We start from the raw sequence: 21006 nt of genomic DNA, 5'->3' as shown, positions 1-21006 counted from the left end.
TGTTATTACAAATCTCACTCGCTGTTTTATTTGGTCTAAACCCTTCCCTCCCTCTCTCCCCAGGTGATTTAAATCCCTCCTGCCTTTTGTTATTTTGGTTTTGAATAATTATACATTTCCAGGTGATTAACCAGCAGTTTCAATGTCTTTGATGTTAATGGTGGTGGGATGATTTTCAGGAACCAAGCAAATCCATGATATTGATTATGTAGCTTTTAAAAGCATTTCCGTGATTCTTGGCCTGGCAGTGTTGCAGGATCAGATTATTCCCTGATCTTTGTCTATACGATACAATTGCATATCAAACTGTTTTTACTTCCAGTAAAAGTTGAATTGACGCAACTGTTGCCTTTTTATGAAGATCATTATAAATGCAAACAAACCTGAAGATAAAAGTGAGGCCCTTTTCATTTGAACAAAGAAATAGAAACACACTGTTTTGTTGATGTGCTGAAAGACTGAGATAATTGATATGTTGTAATACATTTTTAATGATTACTGCAATGTAAAATATCCTTCAATAGGACATTAATGATATCATGCAGGATATTGTTGCAGGCACTAAAACTCTCCTGATGTTTATGAGCTGTAACGATTATAAACAGCTTATTTGTGTGTCGTTATTAATAAATATGCTTGTTTTATTGGTGAAATCTTTTCACTGTCCGGACATGTAAATATGGTCGGTACAACATTGTGAAATATATATAAAGAGATGTGCTTTACTGTAAAGATTATAATGTGGATGCAGCTGAAAGGTATTGCCCAGTTTGTTGTTTATCTGTTAGAATGTGCACAGCATACAAAGATTGTTAATATGTTCAAGTATAAATTGTGCGTAACCTGTTATACAGTGAATGGTGAGAGGCACTGACCAACACGATGATTGCTGTCTAATTAGCGTCCTTCTGAATCAACTTGCCTGTATCACTTTCTGTATGACAAAAGCGAAATACTGGAAATGTGAAATAAAAACAGAAAATGCCAGAAACATTATGGAGCTGTGGAGGAGAAACAGGGTTAATGTTTGAGGTCGATGACCTTTCATTTCCTGTGCGGGCACCTCACACACTAGATATCTCCCATGGTTACCACCAAGGCTGACCAGAGATCGTCTTCTGGTTTAGGGGACAGTATTATATCTCTGTTCGCCCCCTTGGGCCCTTCCTCCAGACGGAATACTCTGTTACCAGGTTCACTGCCGCTAGATTTTTCCAGAACTTTATCGATCCACAATATTTTTTTGCAAGTGAATTTTAATAATGCACTCTCAAAACTCCCCTGGAGGCTCAGCTGGCTAAGCCGGTGAGTATCTGAGCTATACAGAGCACAGAAGTCCAAGGTTTTGATCTTTGGTTTGATCAGTGGGCAGATTAGAGTTGGCCTCCGTACTCCAGGTTTAGAAATGGGAAAATCAGCTGGAATTTCTCTTCCTCACCCACTCTTCTCCTAATGGTCCTTCACTGCTATCCTGTCTTCCAGTCAATATTGCTGCAGCAGCTCCGGGGAATCAAACCTGCTGCATTCCAGGGGAAGGACTTCCTGATCCTGCAAAACTATCGCAGAATCAGGAATTCCTGCCCACAGCGAGCAGCAACAGTATAAGGTAAGAGTTGCGAGGGATGAGTCAGGGAACAGATCGACATGATTTCCAGTGGCCCAGCGTTTAAAACAAAAATGGGAAAAAAATATTATTGGCTTGTAACGTGGAAATATTTTATTAGTTTTTATCTTTGTAAATATTTAAGCTTCTGATGATCATGATTCTGTAACAAAGTCTATCGATAACTGGAGAGGCTTGCTGCAGTGAAAGATACGCCTGGCCCGGGGAAGTGCTATAGCTCGCTATGCGACACAGATATTTTCTGCATTAGCTTGTAAATATATTTGACTTAAAGTTCTATAGTATAGAGAGAAGGTGCTGATGGGCTGACCTCACTGACAGTATTAAATGGTGGAAACCAGGTGAACCCAGACAATTACTTTTGAGGTTATAGGTCAGCAGGACAAGAGGATATATGTTTAAATTAATGAAAGGTATATCAAGAAATAACATTTCTGCTCAAAGAATGATGAACATTTGGACAGGTAATGAAAACAAAGACAGTGAAAAGAATTCAGAATGTATTTGGGTGTGAGTTGAAAAACGAGAGGAATAACCTTCATCCTTCACTTCCGCTGTTTCTCATGTTCTTGACTGGGATTAGTACATTAACATGATATTAGCAGATGGTGTAGCTTTTAGAAGACACTTTCAGCTTCATTGGTATCTTTGGTTACAAATGTTGAGATGCCAAATACAAAAATGTAATTACAGTTAAATTTGAAATTCTCATTGTAACTGTGTAAGGATATTTGTTCCATGTAAAAAATATGCCTTTCTTTATTTTCTTAGTTCCTTCCTCTGGACCAACAAATGTCTCTTCTCTTGCTCTTAACTCAAACAGTATCTTGGTCAAGTGGAATGAGGTTCCACAACAAGATCGCAATGGGCTAGTCCTCGGCTATAAGGCAAGTTGATTAATTGGACGCAATACTGATTGTTAAAGCTACATAAAAGTCAAGCAATTTGAGTCCACTTTTTAAAAATATTGCATATTTAGTTCAGTGACATTTTGATTTTCTCCAGATTAAACACAGATCTCTAAGGGATGAGATCATCTAAATGAGGCAGCGGTCTCAAATGAATTGGGATTAGATGGTTGACTGCAATACAATGCTGTCTTTTCATCTGTGGGACTTTAATAAATTTCCAGACCAGATGGAATTAAAGCATCGTTTCTTCACTGAGGAACAGGGCTGAATATTTTTGCAGTCTTCAGAGGGCTTGATTTTGAATCCAGCCAGGTAGCAAGATGAAGTCTTCCATGTCTGTGGACTTCAAGGGGTGGAAATTGGATATGGTCTGTTTTGGGGTCTGCAACAAATGGCGCGCACACAGGGAGGTAAAAGGTTCGGCTGCAATTGGGCCTCAGGCCTTGTGTGCTTGATTTTGGCAAGCAGCCAGTGATTTACTCCTCCTGAGGCAGCTCGCATGACTGCTGGATCCAATTTCAGGCTGCCTGTCTAATTGGCAGCAGGACTTTGGTAAGTCCTGATAAAGTGGGGAGGAAATCAACGAGTTTGCCAGTCGGCAGCCACCCGTGGGAGTGCAATGGAACCCAAAGGAGCACTTCAGCTCCTCCTGGCTCCACTTCAAACATTTAAAAAAAAAAAGCTTACTTACATTTTTGGTGGTGGCATCCTGTTTGGCCGCATCCACTCCTGGAAGCATAGCAGTTATGTAACTGGACTAGTAATCCAGAGGCCTGGACTAATGATCTCAAGATGTGAATTCAAATCCCACCGCGGCAGCTAGGGGAATTTAAATTCAGTTAATAAATAAATCTGGAATAAAAAGCTAGTATCAGTAATGGCGACCCGTGTAACTACTGTAATTGTCGTAAAAACCCATCTGATTCACTAGTGTCCTTTACAGAAGGAAATCTGCCGCCATTACCCGGTCTGGCCTATATGTGACTCCAGACCCACAGCAATGTGGTTGACTCTTAACAGTCCTCTGTAATGACCGAGCAAGCCACTCAGTTAGGAGTGGGTAATAAATACTGGCCTTGCCAGTGACGTCCACATCCCGTGAATGAATAAAAAGAAAATAAAAAACTGAGGGGTGCTGGCCCGATGCCTGCTCCACTCAGGGAAGACCAATGTCTCAGAGGGGACCAAAAACAGGCATTCGGCTCCTCGGTGGTATCTGCAAGAGGCTCTACACCTGTTTTAGGCTGTCATCCTGGACGCTTGAACATCACCTGAGGGCCACTATGGATGCTTTTCAAGCATAGCCCTGCGAAATTGGTCATTTTTGCCCATCCGGAAAAGGTGCTCAACCGTGACTAATTTCCGCCTCCAAGGATCTTAAATGAAACTATGTAATCAGCCTCAACCCACTTCCTGGTACGCATGAGTCCACAGAAATAATTGGCAATTTCGTTTGGAAAGTCCTCAAACATTGTTCGAAATTCTGGCAGGTGCAAAGGAAACGTGCGCTTCAACAATGTAAGCCACATTTTAAAAACTGAGTAGAGCCATTTAAGTCTACATGTGCCCTGTTCGATAACTGACTGCAGAGTGCGTTCTGCTGATACTGGGTACAAAACTGATATTGTTCCATTTTTGTGTTCTGCGATGACCTCATCTTGATCAGCACACACATTTCCATCCATTGAGGAACTATAATACTAACACTAATGCTATTAACAAAAATAAGTCAACTTCAAATCTGAAGACACCTTCAGATACTGCTATCACGATTGGTGAACCTTCTCAGGGGAAAAATAAAAATGCTCAGTGTTGCATTATCAACCACAAAAATGAAAGACACTGTTATTGACTTTTCAAAATTTTCATCCTTGTTTTCAAATCCTTCCATGGCCTCGCCCCTCCCTATCTCCGTAATCTCCTCCAGCCCCCCGAGATGTCTGCACTCCTCTAATTCTGCCCTCTTGAGCATCTCTGATTATAATCGCTCAATCATTGGTGGTCGTTCCTTCTGTTGCCTAGGCTCCAAGCTCTGGAACTCCCTGCCTGAACCTCTCCGCCTCTCTACCTCTCTTTTCTCCTTCAAGACGCTCCTTAAAACCTACTTCTTTGACCAAGTTTTTGGTCACCTGCCCTAATTTCTCCTCATGTGGCTTGGTGTCAAATTTTTTGTCTCCTAATACTCCTGTCCGAAGCACCTTAGGACGTTTCACTATGTTAAAGGCGCAATATAAATACAAGTTGTTACTGTTGTTTTCTCAATATTCCCTATGCTTTGGTCTGTTTGAATGTAGGTCCTGTACAAGGAAAAGGACTTGGAGGCTCCTATGGAGTTCCGGACCATTGGAGGCAACACTACATATGCTGTTCAACTTGCTGAGTTAGGGAAATATGTGCTATATGAGATCCAAGTCCTTGCTTTTACCAGAATTGGAGATGGAATGCCAAGTTTCCCACCCATTCTTGAGAGAACGCTGGATGATGGTTGGTATTTTTCCAGTGATAAATAAGAATAGATAAGTGCTCACAAGCCCCATTTTATGCTGGGCTGGTAGAAAACAAGTGTTCAGCATTTTCTTCATTACTGCTGCTACCTTACTTCCCAGCCCTTGAGGTTTAAAATTATGTCATCCAAGTCATGAGACAACATGAAATCTTTATTTACTGTGCTGCTAATATTTACAGGTTGTCTGTAAATGATGGCAGTGTGCTTTTTCAACAAAATTGTAATTCACATCACTTTGCAAATGTAACAAATTGGACTCAATTGTCCATGTGCTCACTCGTGAAGAGAATTGTGTGTTTGTGAAAGCAATGTAAATGCAGACAGCACGGGTCACAGAGGTTAAGCAGTGTTAATAGAGTTAAGCAACACTTTGATTTCAAGATTCCCATTCTTGTTTACAATCCCACCCATGGCCTCGTCCCTCCCTATCTCTGAAATCTCCTATAGCCTCACAATCGCCCGAGTTTTCTGCGCTCCTCAAATTTTGCCCTCCTCAAATTCTGCCCTCCTGAGCATCTCTGATTATAATCACTCAACCATCAATGGCCATGCCTTCAGCTGCCTGGGCCCTAAGCTCCGGAATTCCCTCCTTAACCCTCTCTGCCTCTCTACCTCCCTTTCCTCCTTTAAGACATTCCTTAAAACCTACCTCTTTGACCAGGCTTTTGGTCATCTGTCGTAATTTCTTCTTGTGTGACTCGATGTCAAATTTTCGTCTTATAACACTCCTGTGAAGTACCTTGGGATGTTTTACTACGTTAAAGGCACTATATAAATACAAATTGTTGCTTTGGTAGAGCAATTAAAATTGCATTAATTCGCAAGTAACTGGAGATCTAGCAGTTAAAGATGGTGTCATGGTGACATTTGGATCCAAAACCAATTTGGTTTAGGTTAGAGTTACAGGAAAATTAGATGAAGTGGTTTAATCCTTGCACTGTTGGCCATAATACTCCTTTCTCGTGCCAGATACGTTAAATTGTGATGTTTTAGTTGTATGTTTTGTTCAAAAAAATGTTACTTTCACCTTATGAATACGTTAAAGTTGTATGAAGCCACATTTTTCCTTTATTTATTGTTGAGGACTACTCCTTAAAGGGCTAAGTGATTGTGTTTTTAAGATTTTAAAGTATACACTCAGGTTTCCATTATTGCTCATTGACCAACTCATCCTCACTGTCTGAAATTTGCAAGAATAAGGCATCTAATCATATCCACTCAGTAGTTGAACTGCAAACAATGAAGGTCTAGATTTAATCCTGGTCTGTTCCAAGTTAACTGATTTTAGCTGGGGCTGCAGTCATGGCACTACAATGGGTTTCACTGCCTCTGGGTTAGTTAGGTAGGGGCTTTTAGCCAGGGTTCCTATTCCCAGTCACTATCCAGTGAATCCTCTTGGAATTGCAAATGTTTGAACGATGATGATGATATGACAGAATTGGACTTGACCAGTGATGTCACTCACCTGTCATGCACATGTCGCCTATTAACACACCAACGATGTCTCCGCAAGATCCTGCAAATCCCCTGGGAGGACAGATGCACCAACATCAGTGTCCTCGCCAAGGCTAACATCCCCAGCAATGAAGCACTAACCACACTCGATCAGCTTCGCTGGGCAGGCCACTTAGTCCGCATGCCAGACGTGAGACTCCCTAAGCAATTGCTGTACGTGGGGCTCTTTCATGGCAAACGAGCCAAAGGTGGGCAGTGGAAACATTACAAGGACACCCTCAAAGCCTCCCTGGTGAAGTGCGACATCACCACTGACACCTGGAAGACCCTGGCCGAAGACCGCCCTAGGTGGAGAAAATGCATCCGGGAGGGCGTTGAGCTCTTCAAATCTCAACGCTGCCAGCGTGAAGAGGTCAGGCGCAGGCAGCGGAAGGAGCATGCGTCAAATCAGTCCCATCTTCCCCCGACGATTATCTGTCCCACCTGTGACAGGGTCTGTGGCTCTCATGTTGGACTGTTCAGCCACCAAAGGACTCACTTTATGAGTGGAAGCAAGTCTTCCTCGATTCCGAGGGCCTGTGATGATGATTAACACACGCGCATAAGATAATGGCCAAGGTACCAGTGATGATCGGTGCCTGTGGAATTATATCCAGCGTGGAGACTATGTCTTCAAGAGAGATGGAGAGGCAAGGAGTGCAAATTTGCAAGAAAAGAAAAGAGCTGGTCAAAGAGATAGCTCAAAAGAGATGTGCACGGACAAGATCATGTACAATGGAGCATAATTCAACAATGGGAGCTATTGAATCATTACAGCTGTCATGTGAAAATGTTAAGCTGCAAATGTAGCTTGTTTTAATTGTTTATTTTATATTTAGTGCCTGGACCTCCTGTAGGAATCCTGTTTCCAGAAGTTCGAACAACATCTGTGCGTCTAGTCTGGCAGCCTCCAGCGGAACCCAACGGGATCATTTTGGGTGAGTGACATGGGAACTCCTGAAACTTGAAATAAATGTGAACAAAAACACTTGCAATTTTCTTTCTGGTTTGATATGGTTGGAGGAAAGTAGAGCAAGGATACTGATAGAAAAGCTTAAAATATTAGTTGCGTTAATCATTTATTGCACAGTGTTCAACATACGTGTGCAAGAGGTGCAAATATTACACACTCAAACCACACAAAGAAATGTGAGAATGAGGGCTTGTTTTATAGGATTTCTCTTTTAATGAAGAGCCAAAGTATGTTACAACTGAAGATGTGACACAAGAGAGTTCTGTAGTGTGTTGTAGAAAAGGCATTTGAAATTGTCCTCTAAGAGACTGATGGGCAATGCGGGTTATATCTGAGGTGAGTGTAACCGTGAGATGTTACAGTACTGTATCTTTCTAACCATGACTGTTGTAAAGTAATATTAAAAACACAAATGCATAGGGGCCGACATTGGTCAAACACATGGTCAGCCCGTTTTTCGGCGGTTCATCATTTTTTAACCGCCCAATACATGCTGGGGCTGAGTGGGCAGGAATTTCATTGTACTTTTCTCAGCAGTAAGCCGAGCGGAGTGCAGCGGGCGGTGTGCAGTGGAGGAGGCCTTTTGACTCGGGAATCTTCGGCTCCCGAGTTGCACGCACGCACGCGTGGCTCTCAAGCTCCGCCCCCTGAGAGGCACCGGCGTGAGGCCAGAGACTGCCGGCCTGAGATCGCTGTGGGGGGGAGAGATCGCTGGGAGGGGGCAGCCTGAGATCGCTGTGGGGGCGAGAGATCGCTGGGGGGGCGGCCTGAGATCGCTGTGGGGGGGAGAGATCGCTGGGGGGGCGGCCTGAGATCGCTGTGGGGGGGGAGAGATCGCTGTGGGGGGCAGCCTGAGATCGCTGTGGGGGGGAGAGATCGCTGGGGGGGGCGGCCTGAGATCACTGTGCGGGGGGAGAGATCGCTGGGGGGGGGGCCCTGAGATCGCTGTGGGGGGCGGCCTGTGATCGCTGTGGGGGGGGACGAGAGATCGCTGGGGGGGGGCGGCCTGAGATCGCTGTGGGGGGGGGGGAAGAGATCGCTGGGGGGAGCGGCCTGAGATCGCTGTGGGGGGGGGGGAGAGATCAATGCGGGGGAGGGGGAAAGCCATCGCTGTGGCAGGGCAGGGGCGGGGAGAAGAGATCGCTGTGGGGGCGAGAGAGAGAGACTGGGGGGTGGGAGAGAGAGATACTGGGGGTGGGAGAGAGAGAGAGAGAGAGACTGGGGGGTGGGAGAGAGAGAGAGAGAGAGAGACTGGGGGGTGGGAGAGAGAGAGAGAGACTGGGGGGGGTGGGAGAGAGAGAGAGAGACTGGGGGGTGGGAGAGAGAGAGAGAGACTGGGGGGTGGGAGAGAGAGAGAGAGACTGGGGGGGTGGGAGAGAGAGAGAGAGACTGGGGGGGAGAGAGAGAGAGAGAGACTGGGGGGGGGAGAGAGAGAGTGAGAGAGAGAGAGACTGTGGGGTGGGAGAGAGAGAGAGAATGAGACTGGGGGGGTGAGAGAGAGAGAAAGAATGAGAAAGAGAGCGTGAGAGAGAGAGACTGGAGGGTTGAGAGAGACTGGGGGGGCTGGTGAGAGAGACTGGGGGGGCTGGTGAGAGAGACTGAGGAGGGGGGTGAGAGACTGAGGAGGATGAGAGAGACTGGGGGGCTGGTGAGAGAGACTGGGGGTTGGGCGGTGAGAGAGACTGGGGTGTGGGAGAGACTAGGGAGTGAGAGAGACTAATAAAATTTTTATTATAGTTCATTAATACAGGAATAAATAAGGCTTTATTTGACCATTTATATTATTGCCCAACACTAGAAAATACTACAATCCATTTAAAAATATATCAAACTGTGGAGAACTATAAAGATCTGTGTAAAATCAAACAAACCTGTCAGCTCTGTGTCCATACCGCCCACTTAAGATCCACTTAAACGGACCTTCTCTAGGACGGTATGCATTTCCGGCGGTATGTAGGTGGTATGTCATGAATTTTGCACTTTTGGGCGGTATGTCGGTGGTCTGCATGGACGGGCGGTGTGCTTACCGGCCAATGGTATGTACTGATGAATTTTCCGTCGGGCGGTATGTCAGTGGTATGTAGGTGTTTTTTCATCAAAATTGCATTTTTAGGCGGTTAGTGGGCAGTATGTCAATGAATTTCGGGCCCATATTGTATTAATTCACACTGGGGACATATTAGTGTACTTCTATGACAATAGTTTTCAAATACTAAATGTCTTGTGGACCCACTGCCAGTATTATCACATTTCCAGGGAATCCCCCAGGACAGTATTGATATGCAGCTGGGGGGTTTCCCGTGTTATATTTTCCTGAAGTATCAGCTGCCAGAATAAAAAGCATGTTACAATTGCAGATTTATTTTATATAGCAGAAGAAATAATGTGCTATTAAGCCAACAAGTTCAGAGGAATGCGGAGTACTTGAGACACTGGGAGTGAAACTTGTCCTGGCCGGGGGCATAAAATGGGTGGTATCACATTGGCTGCCCGTGAAATGCCCTGCCCGATATCCAATAGAACTCAATATTAGGCGAGGCGTAAAGCAAGCAGCCAATACATAACTGCCTGTTTTAAAACACAAGACAAATATTGTCATGTATCCTACATGGTTACTGCTTGTACTATTACAAGGTGTGCCACCAGGGGGCACCTCAGTGGGAGACTTGTAGATTACCTGTACAGGTGTGCCAGGCCGAGTATAAAAGGCAGGCCGCCAGATGTGATCCTCACTCTGGAGTTATCAATAAAGGACTAAGGTCACTACAGTTCAAGTACAACACATTGCCTCGTGGAGTCATTATCAGAGCATCTAAAGACATAACAAATGTCAACTGCACTATATTTGTCATAAGTCAGATCCCAGAGAGAGAAAAATCTAATGCCCTTGTGCAATTCCTGGGATTCTCTCACAGACCACAGTTTGTCAAGCTGTAGACTGCAGGTATAATTTTGGGAAGGTGCTGTAGTGTTGGCAAACTGTGCATTTTCACCGAATTTGACATTTAATCAACTTTTTCCTCAGCTTACCAGATAACTTATCGATTAAACACAAGCAACACAAACACCGCCACAGTGGATGTTTTGAACCCGAGTGCTCGGCAATATACAGCAACTGGACTGAGACCAGAATGCAGCTATGTCTTCCGCATTACAGCTCAAACTCGCAAAGGGTGGGGTGAAGCGGCAGAAGCCTTAGTGGTAACAACAGAAAAGAGAGGTAAGTAGGAACAGCATAAGTAATGCAACTGTTTTTATTGAATGAGAGCAATTCTATATATTCATCAAGAAAGCATTGGCCTCCTGCAGAGAATATTTTCTATAATGGGTCCGAGCCCTTGAAGTGTGTTCCAAGCCAGTGACACATTGAAGGATTCCAATGATAGAAATGATGAAAGGAAATGTTGAGCACTTTATCAATATCAGTTTGACCTTGGAATCTGCTACTCTCCAGAAACTTATTATTTTGTAATTCATTCCAAATCAAAATGCTAATCAAGGAGGAAGCTTGGAAACCTGGGAGATAAAAAAAAGTCCAGTGGAGACTTAACAGAATCACAATTATGCTGTGTAACTCAAGCTGATGCACCATGTAGATGTTATAGGAGATAAGCAGCTCACGCACAATGGATTAAAACACTATCCTTTTACCCCCGGAGCCTGAATTTCAACCCATCTTAGGCTGATAGGTTGGAGAGCGCTTTCTTCTCTAAGGCATCTCGCTGAAATCAGTTTGAATGGCTTTGAAATGGTATTGTCACTCCCTATGGAGAGCTTGACCAGTTCTTGACTGGACTGTGAGATGGACATGCACAGTCCCCCCCCCTGGAGGGATTAATGTCCGGAAGAACTGTCCCACTTCAAAAAGTGGAAACTGAGCAATGTGGAGAGCGTGGAAAAATTCCATGGCCTAAACCATTTTGACCTGACATGCTGCCAGCCTTTCGTTTGGAATTATGAACAATAGAGAAGATGAAACAAAGTTGAAAATCTCCAAATCCTCCTCTGCCCTGCTAAAGAAAATAATATATAACTTTTTAATCATTTCGCCAAGGGACTTCTTCACTGTTTGGATTTCATGAAATTTCTGTAAAATTTAAGAAATGAGGAGAAATTTCTTTGTAGGGAGTTGCAATGATCTGGAAAGCATGACCTGAAAAGGTGGTAGAAACAGATTCAAATAGGAACTTTCAAAAGGGAATTGGATTTATATTTGAAAAGGAAAAATTTGCAGAGCAATGGGGAAAGAGCAGGGGGAGTGGGACTAATTGGATAGCTCTTTCAAAGAGCCGGCACAGACACGATGGGCCGAAAGACCTCCTTCTGTGCTGTACCATTCTAACGATAAACTGAGTAAACAGCAGCCTGTTCTCTAAACATTTTCATTCCACCCTCAGCTCATCCGCAACCTCCCAGCAAGCCTACCATACAACAGCAGGATGTGCTGTCACGCAGCGTGCTGTTGTCATGGGAACCGGGCAGTGACGGTCTGTCTCCAGTTCGGTACTACACCATCCAAACTCTGGAGCTGCCGAGTGGAAATTGGTCACTCCACTCTGCCTCTGTGAGCCACGAATCTACGACATATCTTGTGGACAGGTAAGTGCTAATGTTTACAAAGGATGGTCAAGATTTCAAGAGGCCACTCTTCGCAAAATAGGGAAATTTCTGTGTTTACGTCATACAGCTGTGAAATATTTAGAGTTAAAATGGATAATTTCTTCCCCTACCAAATTTCAAAATGAAGAATGATTGGTTGATCTGGAAAATAGTCAGGATACTAAGCTGGTGCTAGGTGCAAATTGAATTGTGCACAGTCAAGGTATTATTAGGTACTTGGAACTTTTCTTGTCGCACCTTTTAACCCCTTATTGACTGATTCTAATTTCATTTTTCTTAAGTGTAGTATTGATTCAGTATTTACTGAGCAAGTATTTTGGTCTGAGTGCTTTGTGCTGTTGGTGTGATATTTTCCATCTTCTGGGAAAGATAGGAGAACGTGGAGGGCATCGCATGTGCTACTACAATAAGTTGTTCTACACTATTCCACATCTGACATGTACAAGGACACGGGTTTCAGTCCATAGGAGACTCGGTCTGCTAATGGCAACTGTCTTTAGCCGTGAACAAAAGGTAAAAACGTTGGGAAAATGGCTAAACCGTAACAAGTAATCCATGTAAATGATGCAAAGCACAGGGATCTAGGTGCACTGCTTATACACTGTATTATGGGGCTAGAGGCGGAGGGGGGGGGGGTGGGGCACAGAGATATTGATTAATTATGTCTTGGACTGTAGGTATAGCTTTGCATGATTTCCCAATCTTGACTACACTGTTGTGGAGAAACACAGAACATAAAGAGATACTTTCCTAAGGAAGGAAGACCAGAATCAAGGAGTAAATCACCTTGGGTCTAAAAGAACAGTGCTTGTAAATGGCTGGGAGTGAGGTTCCAGTCCACCTCCTCAGTCAGAGAGGCTTCTTAAGCAAATAGTGACACTTCACAGAGAAAAAGAGAAATAACATAAACTAATTCTATTGCAGTCTCTCCATCTCTCATACTGGTACCTATATTTAAAGATAACTTGGATGTCAGATATCTATCAATCACTGACTTATTCGTCTACTTAATGAATCCTGCTGTATTGTCTAATAAATCGTGTTTAAGGTCATTACTTATGTTTAGATTGAAATTTTTATGCTTATTTTTTATTTATAAAGCTTTTGTTACATTTTTATTCTTTTTGAAAAATCTGCATATAAAAATGCTTTTACAGTATTTAGCATGCATCCACTACACTTTAGATGTCACACTTCAAAGTAACAATTATATTTTTTTAAACTGAAGGAAAGTCAGTGATCTCCTGCTGGTTTCTCTAACCTTGATAACCTGTCTTATCTGCAAAGGCGGGTGCCAGAGCTTTACAGACAATTGCCAAACTACAGAAACTTTCCTCAACAATTAGCCTCGAATGGACCTCATAATGTGCCAATTTAGAATTATCGAGTATTTCTGATTATAATCGCTCAACCATAGGTGGCCGTGCCTTCTGTTGCCTGGGCCCCAAGCTCTGGAACTCCCTGCCTAAGCCTCTCCGCCTCTCTACCTTTCTTTCCTCCTTCAAGATGCTCCTTAAAACCTACCTCTTTGACCAACTTTTGCTCCAAGCTTATGGTCACCTGCCCTAGTTTCTCCTTCTGCGGCTCGGTGTCAAATTTTTTAGCTCATAATACTCCCGTGAAGCGCCTTGGGACATTTCACTGGGTTAAAAGCGTTCTATAAATACAAGTTGTTGTTGTTGTTATTTCAGACACTCCTCACAGCGAGGCCCTAAGCAGTGACCTTAAGGGACAGACCATGTTGAGTGCAGCCTCATTTTTGCAGCTGTGCTCTAGGCCTCCTGTGAGCAGACCGATGAAAGATCAGCTGCTATGTTAAATTAATAATGCTAATGTTTTCAATTTGGTAACTTCCTGACACAGATCTAAATCCAGATTTGCCCGCAGTTACTAAATCGAAAACGCGACAGTCAATGATTATTAGGTAGTAATTGTTAAACGCTACTAATAAATGAGATTAGGACTGCTACACATTTACAGTTACAGATATTCTTGTTCAACTTTTCCTTCTGCTCTGCCAGTTGTGATTGTGTCCAAAAATTGTTTAAATTCTGGTTTGAAAGGAAAATTCCACTTGAAGTAGATCAGCAGCTCGTCCTTATTAATTATAGCTTTAGGCTCAGTTGAGCCACTATATTTAAAGACATGTCACTCTTCGAACAAGGCTGCTTTTCAAAACAACTCGTTCATTCCAAATCCAGGGCACAGTAACCTTAGCACCTTGCTGATTCCTTTACCCTTTGAACTTTTCCCCGGCTGGTTCAACACTTAGTGCAACAAAATTATGTAAACTTTTAAATTAAGAACTAGGAAAAGATAACGGGCCCGAAATTGATGAGCTCACCACCCACTGCTGCCGACATTCCTCTGAAAGATCCGCCCAGCGCCACTTTCGATGTGGGCTAAAGCGGGCAGGTAGGGAGAACTGCCGGGAATTGCCCACTGACGTCAGCGGACGGCCAAGTGACGCAACTGACCTCCCGTCCGACGTGACGCTGGATTGGTGCGGGCGGGAGTCAGCGGCAGAATGGGGAAGGACCGCTGGCTGGAGGCTGGTCTGTCCCCGACAGTAAGTATGAAGATCCAGAAAAAAGGTTAGTAAACATTTTTTTTTCCCCACAGCGACTTTACCTCAATGGGTTCCCCTGAAGGTCTTCCAATGGTTTTATTTTTCTGATGATTTTTCTTTGCAGGTCTTCAACCCTCCGTGGGCCGTCTCCATCCTCGGCAGCACTTGGGCGGCAAGCACCTGTGCCGCCGAGAATGAGAGCTGCCATCCAGATTGGCGGCGTAAGTCCCTCATTTGCCGCCCGCCGCCCTTTGAAGGACCTTCATGATGAATATCCCGCCCAAAGTACCGTTGGGTATCTTGGCGGCCATTGGCGGTCCTTTCAGTGGCACTTGGGTGGGCGAGGTCCTGCACCAATTTCGGGCCCGAAACAAGTTAGCATTGTGAAGAATTGGAGAGGAAATATTGCAACAGCTTTGGAATCAGCAGCCTGGGGAGAAATGTTGGGCTGGAATTTCGGGTTTGATATTTGTGGGGCGGTAATGGTGGTGGGGCGGTAAAGTTTGCGCCCGGGAACAGTTTGCGCCTCAGTAAGTAACATTGGGCAGCTGGGCCCTAAGTCAGGGGGCACACACCTCTCTTGGGCGCTAGCATGGGAAACTCCCAAGCTAAAGAGTCGGGCCGGGAGCGCTCCGAGAGACGCCTGGAGGGTGGGGGGGGGGAAAAAAATCTTTAAAAAGCCACAAAAATATTCCCAAAACTTTGCCCACTCCACCACAACACAAATCGCAAAAAAATGAGAACAAACAGAATCACAATTACCTTAGGAGTCCATTACTTACCTCTCCACTGTCGGTTTCGTTGCACAGCCTGATTTCCCAGGCATTTGGGGTGAGAAACGGAGTGGAGAGGAGCCAGGGTACTTAAAGAGGTGGCCTTGGAAATAGCGGATGCATTGACAGTCATTTTCCAACATTCCTTAGACTCTGGATCAGTTCCTATGGAGTGGAGGGTAGCCAATGTAACCCCACTTTTTAAAAAAGGAGGGAGAGAGAAAACAGGGAATTATAGACTGGTCAGCCTGACATCGGTAGTGGGTAAAATGATGGAATCAATTATTAAGGATGTCATAGCAGCGCATTTGGAAAGAGGTGACATGATAGGTCCAAGTCAGCATGGATTTGTGAAAGGGAAATCATGCTTGATAAATCTTCTGAAATTTTTTGAGGATGTTTCCAGTAGAGTGGACAAGGGAGAACCAGTTGATGTGGTGTATTTGGACTTTCAGAAGGCTTTCGACAAGGTCCCACACAAGAGATTAATGTGCAAAGTTAAAGCACGTGGGATTGGGGGTAGTGTGCTGACGTGGATTGAGAACTGGTTGTCAGACAGGAAGCAAAGAGTAGGAATAAATGGGTACTTTTCAGAATGGCAGACAGTGACTAGTGGGGTACCGCAAGGTTCTGTGCTGGGACACCAGCTGTTTACATTGTACATTAATGATTTAGACGAGGGGATTAAACGTAGTATCTCCAAATTTGCGGATGACACTAAGTTGGGTGGCAGTGTGAGCTGCGAGGAGGATGCTATGAGGCTGCAGAGTGACTTGGATCGGTTAGGTGAGTGGGAAAATGCATGGCAGATGAAGTATAATGTGGATAAATGTGAGGTTATCCACTTTGGTGGTTAAAAACAGAGAGACAGACTATTATCTGAATGGTGACAGATTAGGAAAAGGGAAGGTGCAACGAGACCTGGGTGTCATGATACATCAGTCATTGAAGGTTGGCATGCAGGTACAGCAGGCGGTTAAGAAAGCAAATGGCATGTTGGCCTTCATAGCGAGGGGATTTGAGTACAGGGGCAGGGAGGTGTTACTACAGTTGTACAGGGCCTTGGTGAGGCCACACCTGGAGTATTGTGTACAGTTTTGGTCTCCTAACTTGAGGAAGGACATTCTTGCTATTGAGGGAATGCAGCAAAGGTTCACCAGACTGATTCCCGGGATGGCGGGACTGACATATCAAGAAAGACTGGATCAACTGGGCTTGTATTCACTGGAGTTCAGAAGAATGAGAGGGGATCTCATAGAAATATTTAAAATTCTGACGGGTTTAGACAGGTTAGATGCAGGACGAATGTTCCCAATGTTGGGGAAGTCCAGAACCAGGGGTCACAGTCTAAGGATAAGGGGAAAGCCATTTTAGAACCGAGATGAGGAGAAACTTCTTCACCCAGAGAGTGGTGAACCTGTGGAATTCTCTACCACAGAAAGTTGTTGAGGCCAATTCACTAAATATATTCAAAAAGGAGTTAGATGTAGTCCTTACTACTAGGGGGATCAAGGGGTATGGCGAGAAAGCAGGAATGGGGTACTGAAGTTTCATGTTCAGCCATGAACTCATTGAATGGCGGTGCAGGCTCGCAGGGCCGAATGGCCTACTCCTGCACCTATTTTCTATGTTTCTATGTTTCTAAAATCTGCCTTATTAAGTTTTAAATTCTGATCTTCAATGAACCTCAGCTGCAGATCTCAGTAAATATCAAAATCTCGACTAGCTGTTTGCATTTGCTAAACCTGGATTTACAAGTCTGAATTTAGTAAATCCTAAAAACAAAATCAAATGTCAGGATTGAAAAAAAAACTATTTTCGATTACGAAACAAAGGATTAAGTATTGGAGATTTGTAAGTCTGGTTTAGTAAATGTTGACATTTGAGTTCAAATCATGGTTTAATCAATACCTGCATTAAATTAGGCATTAAGTCAGAAATACATTGGATTCGAATGAATGGCTAAAAGATAGGTTTGACAAGTGAGTGAATAAATAAAAAGATTTCTACCTGCTTTGAGTGCTATGAATGATAATATATGGGCTACTGGTTTCAAACAACATCATTAAAAAATCATGAATAATTGATATAGTAGCTCAAGGTGACAAGCAAGAGTATTGTGAACTGACATGTCTATTTTCCCTTTTTTCAATGTTTCCCTCTTTCTTTCTCCAAACTTCTGTTTTCACAATCCCTGGCTGCCCTCTGGTAACTCACCCACGAGATCACTCCTTATTTATGAGTCTGAACAGTGAAAGGCAGTAGGCTGTTCAACCATGTGGGGCATCACAGCCAAGAATGATCATCTTACAATCCATGCCCACATGCTGATGGCGATTCGGAGTGGAAACTCTGGCTGCTTTGTTTCTCCTCTCCAAACTGGAGGCACTGAGGCCTGTTGTAATACTCACATTGCCACTCCTGCTGAAATCAGCAAACTCAGTATAAGTGATGGAAATGAAGATCTTCTGCTCAGGGTGGTCTGTCTGAGTGCAGGTTCTAAATAAAATACATCCAATTATTTAACAGATTTATTTGAGCCAAAAAATACAAATGCTAAAATCTCCAATTCTTTTCCTTCCCAAAATCAGAGCCAGGGGTGTGAACCAGTCACATTGATGATGTTAGCATGGTACACAATGTATGTGCAGAAGTCAGGGATGCCATGCACACACCTTGAGAAGCAGCGTGAAGACTGGAGGGAATTTCTTTGGAATTAAAATCGTTTTTATTAACCAATCCAGCAATCCCCCAAAATCCATGCATTTGTTGTGGAAATTGGTTAAAAATGTAATGATCTCAGTTGTTCTGGTTTTTGATTTCTATTTTTTATTGGTTTGTAAATTAACTTTTGCTATTATATATTACTGTACGATAGTTGTTCTTAACCATCAGTGGCCATGCCTTCTGTTGCCTCGGCCCCAAGCTCTGGAACTTCCTGCCGAAAACTCTCCGCCTCTGTTCGGTCCGAAGATCTCCTTATGTGGCTCGGTGTCAAATTTTGTTTGATAACGCTCCTGTGAAACGCCTTGGACGTTTTACTGTGTTAAAGTTGCTATAAAAATACAAGTTGTTGCTGTCGCTTGAGTCAAAACTCAAAAATATCGCGAATGGATGCGAGTGAATTGGCTGAGAAATCTGGGAAAGTTTGTTTTTTCACATTTTTCCAAGGCCAAAATTGAACAGAGATAGAACAGGTGCATGCCAAGATTTAAAATGCAGCAAAGCCCATAAATTTCAAATGAGATGCAGTCAATGAAAGGCCATACCAGGAGATCACTGGGAACTTCATTCCCCAGGTGACAGTGTGGCGTCAGGATCCACCAAGATCTATTTGTGGATATTCATGGAAACGTCTTGTGTTGGAGAATTAGCAGAAAAATGTAAAAAATGCTGAGAAATATCAATGTTTGCTGACAAATATGACCAGCAAAAATTATATTTACATTCGTCTTTAATGATGTCAGGTTCATAATCAAGAGTCTGCTTTGGAGAACAGATTTTGTGTGAAAGTTGTACTTTTGAGATTCCAAAGGTATTTTAATTTGACATAATTGAACCCCAATGACATCACATTTATGCTTGTTTTACAGGCTGAAGCCCTTCACCTCTTGCAAGTTCCGTGTGAAAGCAACGAATGACATCGGAGACAGTGAATATAGTGAGGAATCTGATTCTGTCACAACCCTGCAGGCTGGTGAGTTTCAGGTTAAACCATAAGGTCAGGGGTAGGATAGGCAAAGTGTTTTACATTTCTGATGATCCTTTTCAGCATTTTTGACAACATATTTCAAATGAGATTCAATCAAGGGGATGCTTTTTAGTTAAATGATAGTCGGACCTCCATTGTCCAATAATGAACAGGAGCCTTCTGGTGGACAATGGGAGTTGGCAGATAATCAATGTCCCCAAATTGCACTGCTGAGTGCACCTCTGGATTTTTAACTCCGTCTTTTCCAGCAATACTCTCCCGACATTGTCCTGCTCCTGCCTACAAGATTAGTTGGTGCTAAAATAGGTTCCCTCAATTGGTTGCACTCTTGCCTCTGGGTCAGAAGGTTGTTCTGAGTCTCACACCAGGCGTGAGCACTTAATGTAGGCTGACACTCCAGTGGAGAACAGAGAATGCAGCAGTGTTGTGGGTGCCATGCTTTTGATGAGCTGTTAAACCAAGGTCTTGTCCACTTGTTCAGGTGGCTGTTGAGGCTATAAAGAGAAGACGGTAGGGTTGGTATTCTGAAAGGATGGGGTCAAATGTGACTTTTTCATCCATACTCGTGTAATTTAAACTCAATGCAAGTGAAATTGGGTATTGCCCCGTTTCGGGCGTTAACTTTTAAAAGTTTGAAAAATGTCCTTCCTGGAGCGCAATCTGTAGCAGGCGGGGCTGGACCATGCAGCACTGCAACGTTTGAAGGCTCCTTCCCTCCCTTAAAGGGAAGGGCCATCGCTGCAGCTCTGCAAAGGGAAAAAAAACTTACCTTCTCCACGACGGCAGCCGCGATCCCGCCCGATCAGCCCGGAAGTCAAGCAGAGTGCCGGGCTGATCGATCGTGGGTAGAAACCCGCAAAAAAACCTGCAAGAGAGAAGGTACATTTTTTTTTAACTTGCGTCGGCCAACTCGCCTTTAAGCATCGCCCCCGAAGCGACCGGCCGCTCGATGCACGCCTTCTGCAGCTGCCCGTGTTTTCGTCTGGCGATGCTGCAGGGGGCGGAACGCAATTTTGGGTCCGGGGCGATGCGCACGGTGATGACGTCACGATCTCTGGGCAAAGGGGATCGGAGTGCAACCCTGTCGTGCCACCACAAGACTCCCGCTGAATATGGCAGGAGTCACTAATCTAGCTGCGTCCGGTCGCAAAACCATTTGTGCCCCGTTATCGCCCCCTGGAGGAGCTAACGGCAGGCGCAAAGGAGCCCAATTTTGCCCCCAATAAATCTACTGGCTCAGAGTTCACCAGCTTGTGACTCCAGGAACCAGACCCACCGCAACCAGGAGAGAACCAATTAGGATTGCTCCCTATAATGCCAATGATCAGCCATCTGATGTTACATTCAATATATGCATTCCACCCTCTAGCACGGGTACCTATTTCAATGTATCATCATGTCACTGGGACATCATTTTGCAAATTACTTACACATTACTTGCGTCAAGCAACAACTAGCCCAGGCATAAACTCTTTTGATCTCATTGTTTGTCTGAGGTCAGACTAAACTTATCTGTCACTTGCACAGGCACGATGCTGAGAGTGGTGATGTATCTTCATTGTTCTTTCTTCAATGTGGAAATGCATAATTTATGAGCACTGTCCATTATTCTCGTGAGTAAAGCCCCCTTTATATTCCACAAATACTTCATGCAGCAGACTTATGGAATATCGTGGGGTCAATTCATCAGCACCAGTGGAGGAAAGAACTGCACAGGAACAATCTCGTATAAGTGCAGTTGTTTAAAAGTTGCAGATCACCATTTTCATTTTCTAATCACAGTCTTTCCCTCATGGATGGAATCTTCTTCTTCTTCTTCATAGG

General features: G+C 43.9%; 1 protein-coding gene across 1 annotated transcript in view; it reads left to right on the top strand.

Moving 5' to 3' along the window:
• Positions 1–21006, top strand: part of sdk2b (sidekick cell adhesion molecule 2b) — a 460427-nt gene that overhangs the window by 202686 nt on the left and 236735 nt on the right. Inside the window, exons 25-30 of the mRNA XM_070858209.1 lie at positions 2396–2511; positions 4830–5019; positions 7375–7473; positions 10534–10728; positions 11906–12107; positions 19064–19167. Of these exons, the coding sequence (XP_070714310.1) occupies positions 2396–2511; positions 4830–5019; positions 7375–7473; positions 10534–10728; positions 11906–12107; positions 19064–19167 (906 nt within the window). The remainder of the gene's footprint in view (positions 1–2395; positions 2512–4829; positions 5020–7374; positions 7474–10533; positions 10729–11905; positions 12108–19063; positions 19168–21006) is intronic.

Source organism: Pristiophorus japonicus, chromosome 16, assembly GCF_044704955.1.
Source record: "Pristiophorus japonicus isolate sPriJap1 chromosome 16, sPriJap1.hap1, whole genome shotgun sequence".
NCBI lineage: Eukaryota > Metazoa > Chordata > Chondrichthyes > Pristiophoridae > Pristiophorus > Pristiophorus japonicus.
This window is presented reverse-complemented; position numbering and strand designations above follow the sequence as displayed.